Below are 8,452 nucleotides of genomic sequence, written 5' to 3' on the forward strand. Positions count from 1 at the left end.
CTATTCGAAATAATGAAATGAAAAAATTAAAAATCCCCTTATTTCTCCTCCAATAGGTATCATTGAATATCAAAGCATTTTTCCACATGAACTGGGGTTGAGACTAATCATAGGTGGTAGTTGTGATTGGCATTTGTAAAGGCTTTGAAACAAAAGGCAATGATTAATCTCGTTAACGGGATTCATTCATAATTAATCCTTAAGTGAACAAATGGACAAATTATTTCCTTCTAATGCAATTGAAATATGTATAATTTTTTTGTCCAAAAACAAGCCTTGGAATATATTTTTGCAATTTTTTGTCCTAAAAATAGATTGACTAACACAATACTTTTTTTGTTATTTCAGGTCACAAACATCGGTGAATAACAAACAAAAGGTCACTCAATGTACTTTCAGCATAAAAGAATCTTCACTCAGAAGAAAGATAGTATTACCAAGCTACAAGAAAATATTATTCACCATATACTCTCTTTTCTTCCATTGAAGTGTTCAATGAAGACTTCAATTCTATCTAGGCAATGGATCAACATGTGGAAACCCTTATGGATAGACACAACTATTATAGACTTCGATGAGGAATTCACAAACAATTTAAAGAAGACACATTATGTACAAGTTGTCCACCAAGTTTTACAGCTTCATACTCTAAACAAGTTTAAGAAGTTTCACATGTTCTTTTCTCCCAGTGATAGATACTCGTCTGATCTCATAGAGTGGATTGAGTTTGTCAAAGTTAGAGTTGGAGAGCTTGTGCTTGATTTGAATGGAAATGTAAGGCACTCTGACTCGACAAATGATGATGATATCAGGTGGGGGATGAATAATTTCAGAATGCCAAACTCTTTGTTCTCTTGTCTATCAATATCATCTCTCAACTTAACTTGGTGCATACTAGAGCCTCCGCATGATTTAAAGGGTTACAAAGCCCTAAGAAGTGTTGCTCTCTATGGTGTGATAGTTAATGGTATTCAATTAGGTGAGATAATTCTTGGCTCCCCTCTTCTTGAGGACTTAACTATCAGTTACTATGACTCCCTGAAGTCAATAAAGATTGACCATCTTCAATTGAAGAGATTAACACTAGAGTCATGTTTTGATATTGAAGAGATGGAGATAAGAATGCCAAACCTGAAGAATCTTCAGTACAAGGGTCAAGTTTGTGACAAGCCTATTTTCATTGATGTCTCCTCCATAAATGAAGCTACCCTACCGTTCATCGTGGTTGACTACAAGTTGCATCTCTGGCAGAATTTATTGACGAAGCTTTCACATGTAAGCTCCATAGAAGTTAAAGTCACAAGTACTCATCCGGTACGTTTCCATCTGCCCATTTCTGTTTTTGTAAAAATACATATTCTGGTTTGGTCAACCTGACTAGTTCTTCGTCTATGATACTCCTTGCTGAAGGGTCATGTGACGACGTTCTTTTACATATTTGGAGTTGATCAAGCTAAGATGTCTAAGCTTTTCAGTTACACCCTTTTGTCCTTTTTCTCCTTCAGAAAAAAAGATCTATATAAAGGTGAACTTTTATAAATGTCCTAGGCATGTAATCATATAATTTTGTTCCTATTTTTTGACTTCCTGTTTCCACTAGCAACACATAAGAGGAGATAAATTTGGTTGTTTTCTTAAGTGGAACCCCTCATTGGCTGCTTGCTCAATTTATCACTTTTTTCTCAACCGAACACTGGAGTCATACCCATAATACAGAAGTAGTCAATGGAGTCATCATTTTTCATTCATTTATCAGATATCTAGATACAACGATATCACTGAATGTCATGTCACCAAGATGACTTCTGGTGCATTAGTCATGCAAATGTTTTACATTTTGTGGCAGCTAGAGCCCTCTTGATATTTTTTTCTAGTGTCGGCATATATGAATCTGACTCTTTAGTATTTAACGAAGAAGAGAATTTTTCTCAAAACTGGGATACTGAAAATCTCTACCTCTTCGTCACTCTTGCCTGATTGTGTGCATATGGCAAGTTGCAATTCTATTGTATGGTGACTACAATGTTTATGTTGTTAAATCCTCTTGAAGTTAACTATTTTTTTAATTATGCATTGCACTTTTCTTATATTCCTAGGTCCTCCAAGAACATGAAAAATAGAAATTGTCATTGGTCAAACTACTGAAGCATGGGCACTTATCTTCTAAAGGTGAAATGCATTCCTTGGACTTCTATTAAATTTAGTTCACTTGTTTTGCTATTTTTTTGTAGATGCAGGATCACTTCCTTTTGTTGAGTTCTATTGGATTGAGAAAGTATAGATTTGCACCTTTTGTTTTGAACATGCTTTTATCGCTGGTTTCAATGATGGGAAATAGTTGAGCAGATTTCTCTTCTCCTTATTTTAGATCTCTTCGAGATCTACTGAAAATAGAATTTGAATATGCATTTGGGTTTTCTTTGTCTCGTCTCTTCAAATCTAACTTATGTATTAAATTTTGGTTAAATCAGACTTTGTCCTCTCAAAGCAAGGAGATAACGAGGAAGGGAAGATGTCATGCTGAGTTGACTTGATTGTTCTTTCTCTCTCACAGTGGAAAAGATTTTGTAACTTTCTAGTGTGTTTGTTGCTCTACTGGCCATCATGAAGAGGAAAAGACATCAGAGATTATGAGGAAACAAGCTCATAATTCTATTCATCGGGTGAATGACATAGAATAGAATTTCATGGCGAGGAACAAAAAATTTAGGATCATTATTAGGTTAGTTGTTTAAGTTTTTATCAGTAATTTTAGTATTTATTATTCAATCATTTTTAGCATCAGGATCATTTTTAGGTGTTTGTCAGCAATTTATGTATTTATTACTCAACCAATTTTGTTTTGAATCTACTTGTGTTGTGATACACACATATCTATTTTTAATAAAAAGAGACATTTTTTTTCCATTAAAGTCCACTATTTGAAGATTTGGTTATTTTTTAAAACTATAAGTTTTCATTTTCTTCAACGACAAGTAAAACAAGTTGATGAGTCACATAGATCCAAGTTAGATTTTAATCATTTGAAGAAACAAAAAAGGTTAGAATTTCAACAAAGGGTTATTTATGTATTTATATGATTTCATGATTTTTAATATTATATTTATTTAATAACTTACAGAGAAATTAAATATTATAAAATTAACATTTAATTATGGGGGTATTTTGGTACTTTTATGATAATTTTTTATTTGATATATTTAATTAAATATAAAACCTTATTTTAAAATTTTTATTATTAATTAAGTAAGATATAAACTATTTAACTTAAAATTATTTTATTAGTAAATTATTTTTTCACTTTCCATTATATTTTTAAAGAGAATTCTAACACACACAAAATTATTTTCTAGTGTACTTTCTCTTGAGCACATTAACACAAAGGAGTGCATTCTCTAAAGAACCCTAGATTTCGCTTTCTCTCTCTCTCTTTCCCTGAGGACCTGTATGGAACCCACATAAAACAAAAGAAACTAAAATAAAAGGAGAGAGAAACTTATTTTATGTTGTTTGGTAGCAAAGAATCTGTTGAAGAGAAGATATGGAAGCCTCTTACATGACTCTCACTATAAGAAGTCTTACAAATCCAAAATTTATTATGAAGGAGATCTCATAGAAGAGTTTCAGTTTAAAGGTGTTTTAGTTATATTAGTCTTCTATTTATGTTGAATTATTTAATTAAGCTAGGACTTATCTTTAAGTGTTAGAATTTTGGTGTAATTGGGACAAGAGTAATTTAATTGTAATTGGACTCTACTACTTTCCTCTATTATAAATAGGGATTTATGTAATCTGATTAGCCAAAACTTATGCTGACAAAAACATATGGGATAGTTATATTGTGCACATATGTGGCCGATTCTTCAGTGTTATCCGCAATGAAAACAGTTGATGCTCCCACCTTCTAAGCACTCCAGACTTTTAGTGCAAAGTAGCAATCTTTAAGATCATAAACAAGAAAAAGAACAATTATGAAGAAGATAAGGAGAATTCAATTAAAAAATAGTGAAGTGAAGCACCTGCATACTTTCTAGGACGGCCTTGATCTTTCCCCGGAAGGAGATGCCAAAAATGATCAAAGTTTTCACAACCCTATTGATTATCATTCGCCTGGCAGTGTCATGATTCCCCTTCATACTTTCAGGGGGAGATCACTCTTTAAGCTGGTTCCCGGCGCCGAAAACAAGAACAAGCATAGGAAAATGAGAAAGCAGCGCCAAATCTCATGGCTACCTCAAGGAGGAAATAGATAGTGATTACACTGGTGGATGATTGATGTGACAATCGTGGTCCTTTCCCATTTTTAAATCTCTTTACTGTATACCTTCCAATGGCGTTGGGTCATCTACAAAGATGCAAAAATGTTAATCGCCAAGAAAAACCTCTTCCACTCTTTAAGTTGGTTCCCTTTACAGTATACTACTGACTTATACTTTATATCTTGGGGTCAAGTCATTTTGGATAAGCCTTGGACCCAACTTTACAAACTCGATTCTCTATAGTCATTATCTTGTCAAACTGAAATTGCAACTTGGTTCTACGATTTTTTCATTATCTCTTTTGTTTCTTTGAAGATCCAAAATCAATCTGATTTTATGTTATCTCTCAAAATTTCACTCAACTCTCATTTTGCTTAAGAGGTTGACGTGGTGAGAGGAGGGGTTGCGATGTTGGTGAACTCTGATTTCCTCTCGACCTCGTTCTTTTGGTATATAGATAGATCTAGATATATAAATAGATATAAATATAGATGAGGTGACCCATAGTTACGACTAGCACATGTAAAATACCTCAGATAGGAAGTAGTGCATCATCTCTTCAATGCAACAAACAAACCTGTTGAGGGGACAAGTTATGGAATAAATATTAATCCTAGAGAACATTCATTACTATACACTGAAAATGAAAGCAGTGAAGATTGATTATCTTCGGATGAAGAGATGGAGATAAGTAAGCCGAACCTGAAGAGACTTGGGTACCAGGGCCAAGTTTGTGACAAGCCACTTTGAACGACATCCCCTCCTTGGATGAAGCTACCGTGACGCACACCCTTGACCTTGACTTCTACTTCGAACTATCTAGGGATGTAGTCCACTTGAACTCAAGTTTTTGCCCAGAAAATACATTGAATAACGTAATATTTTTTTGTTATTTAATATCACAAATAGCAGTGCATAACAAACAAAAAGTTAGTCAATGGACTTTCAGCATAAGAGAACCCTTCATTGAGAAGACTGACAGTATCATCAAGGTACCAAAAAATATTATTCATCACTTACTCTCTTTTCTTCCATTGAAGTGTTCAGTGATGACATCAAATCAATTGAGGCAATGGATAAACATGTGGAAACCCCTATTGATTTATAACACTATTATAGACTTGATGAGGGTAGAGTTTCTAACCAGCCAATTTTCAAAGATCCCCTACTTGAATGAAGTTACCAAGATGCTCATCCTTGACCTCGTCATCTTCTTCGATCTATCCAAGGATGTAGACCTCTTGAACTCAAAATTTTCAAATTGAATGCTCAACCCATTCAGCTACTACTTTGAACCATCATGTTTATCAAATTGAATGCTCAACCCAACCAGTTCAGCATCTAGACTGGTTGGGTTGAGCATTTCAATTTGAAAAACTGGATAGTTCAACTTGTCAATATCTTAGGTAATGGCGGAGCTCTAGTAAAATTCTTGTTAGGACTCCGTAGTCTTTACCTATGATAAGCAAACAAACGAACTTAAATAGAGTTCAGATGATTTAAGAAACCACCATTAAATAAAAAAACAAAGAAAGATTCAAATAGCAATGGAGAGAGCATCAGAATTGGACATTGTAAATAGACGAACCAATGAGAAAAGGCTTACAAATGGATCGATTGTAGTATAGCAATGTTGTTCATCATCTTTGCAACAATTCTTTAGAAAAATGCAAAAGAAGAAGAAGAAGAAGATGAAAGTAAAGACAAAACACTCTTGATTATTTTTCCCTACTCTCATCGCTCTTAAGTCTCTCCTGCTTTATATAACTCTTGGTTACACATTTCTGACTTTAACAAACAACGCAGTCATTGAATACGCTTGTAAAATTTGGTGTAACAAACCTCAAAATTAGCTATAACTTGTAAGACACCAGGAAATTGGTTGTCACAAACCTAAAGACGGGGCTTGACAGATGTTGTTGACTTAGTTCCCATTTCAAGAAGGAAGCAAAAATTTAATGGCATAGAACCAAACCTGTCCCTTTTGTCCTATCGTAATTGGACTGGGTAAGATTAGGTCCGGTTCAATGCTTACAAAGTGATGTAAAAAAACTCAGTTATAGCAGTTAAACAAATTATCGATTTATATCTAATGAGACAATCAAGTACGCTATCGTGCGTTGCATCGCCCATTACTGTTCAATCACAACTAACTTCCTCCAACAGTTGTTTCTTATTAGAAATATTTTAACATTTCCGTTACAAAATTTCCACGGAATATAAAAGTTAAGATAAACCCTGACACTCGTAACTCTCCTAGCTCTTTCCCAACAAAACACTTGACGGCTTTTTCTATTTCTCTATAAAAATTAATATGACCAATTGTGGTTCGAATGATAGGTTCCCAAGAATTATTATAAATTAATTAATCAAGTTATAGTATTCTATTGTTATACGATAAGTTATAGCTTAAATACATATAACGTTTGTGGTTTTTGAATCCTATTAATGATCATTTAATAATAACCAAGTCTTTAATTTATATATTTTAATAATTACCTAAAAATATTTTTAGTAACATTGAGATAAGAATAACTCATCTATGATATATAATGTAATTATGTAATAAATTATAGTTAATAATTGATATCAACTAATTACTTGATCGGTAACTCAACTAGTTACTACGCAAGTCATATTACATTAACATGACTTGATCAATTTATAATGTGCATCAATATGATCATCCAAATTATTATAATTTCACTAATTAATAATTTAAATCTTGAACCAATTAGTTATGTTTAGTTTATAGTTTAATTTTTCTAATTTTTAAAGTATTTCCATCAATATACAAACAATTTATGTGTATTTCACTAATTAATTTTATTTTCGATTTTAATAAAATCTATAATAAAATTTTTTATCAAAATTATTATATATAAGGATAATTAAAAAAATTAATAATATCAAATAAATAACTAAATTTAACTATATTAATTAATTTTTATATTATGTTAACTAAATTAAGTTGATTGATCAGTTAATTATTTTTATTTAATTTAACTTAAATATTTCAATTAAATAAAAAATTTATAATACTACAAATAAATTATAATAATAATTATTGAAAATTAATAATTCAAATGCTTTTTGTTTTTTTTATTTCATTGATAAAAATCTTATCTTGTTTCACATAAAAGCACTATTATAGTTGATTAAAGACTTATATAGCACTATGTTGGTAATAAGAGGAAATGTTAAATATAACAATTGAGAATAGTAGATATTTTTTTTCTTTAAATATTTCTAAGATAAATTACTTCATTGAGAATAGTATATATTTCACAAAGATTTTTAATTTCACCAGTAATAAGTGATTTTTTTATTTTAATTTCCCCTACATTTTCTTGTTGAAATTATTTCACCAAGAATAGCATATATTTTCAAGATATTTTTAAAATTTTCAAATAATAAGTTTACATTTTTTTCTCTAACTTATTCTTGAGGAATTATTTTTTTGAGAATAGTATATATTTCTCGTTGATTTTTGAATTACTTTGAGAATAAGTGAATAATTTTATTTTTAATCTCCCCTCTTATTCTTGACGAAATAATTTTTCCAAAAATAGTAAATAATTTTTATTATAATTAGAATTTATTCGAGAGTAAGAGAATTATTTTTCTTTTTTTCCTAACTTATTATTGACGGGATAGTTTCGACTAGAATATCTTGGTGAGTTTTTAAATTTCATCGAGAATTATTGGTTCTCTCCATTTAGTGGGAATATTTTTCTCCACGACATTCAAATTTCATCGAGAAATATATATTTATCTTGAAAAAAAAAATTCATGGAGAAGAAAAAACATTGAGAGACATCAATTTTCTTGTAGCATAAGAAGTTAGAGCAACTCAATTGAAGATGGCTATGAACTACTTCTGACAAGCACACTCCTACTTAGATTTCATGATTTGAATGTAAGTTGAATTATGTCTAAACTTGTAGCTTTTGCATGAAGTCTTGTTTACTTGAATGGGACACAATCATGTTCAAGCGATGGGAGTAAAAAGTATATAATCAGAAAAGAATAAATCATTTTATATATTGTGTTGGTCCCAAGATCCCCATTAAGATAATTTTGATGACAATAAGCAATTGAATTACTAATGATGTGTGTCAAGTATGAGGTGCATAAAAAAAACCCTATAAAAAAAATTTCTAGCAGCATATTCGTTCGATCCACCATGGCCC

The 8,452-nt window shown here is 31.3% G+C and overlaps 1 protein-coding gene across 1 annotated transcript; it reads left to right on the forward strand.

The window, feature by feature from the left end:
* Nucleotides 1-387: 387 nt before the first annotated feature.
* On the forward strand, nucleotides 388-1,977 carry LOC137942924 (F-box/LRR-repeat protein 25-like). Its single transcript, XM_068788645.1, has 3 exons — nucleotides 388-1,314; nucleotides 1,411-1,525; nucleotides 1,799-1,977. The coding sequence occupies exons 1-3, from the start codon at nucleotides 388-390 to the stop codon at nucleotides 1,975-1,977; spliced, it is 1,221 nt and encodes a 406-aa protein (XP_068644746.1).
* The last annotated feature ends 6,475 nt before the right edge of the window (nucleotides 1,978-8,452 follow it).

Source organism: Aristolochia californica, unplaced genomic scaffold, assembly GCF_029961685.1.
Source record: "Aristolochia californica isolate CCGP_79_NKW_82.1479 unplaced genomic scaffold, dmAriCali1.0.hap1 SCAF_10, whole genome shotgun sequence".
NCBI lineage: Eukaryota > Viridiplantae > Streptophyta > Magnoliopsida > Piperales > Aristolochiaceae > Aristolochia > Aristolochia californica.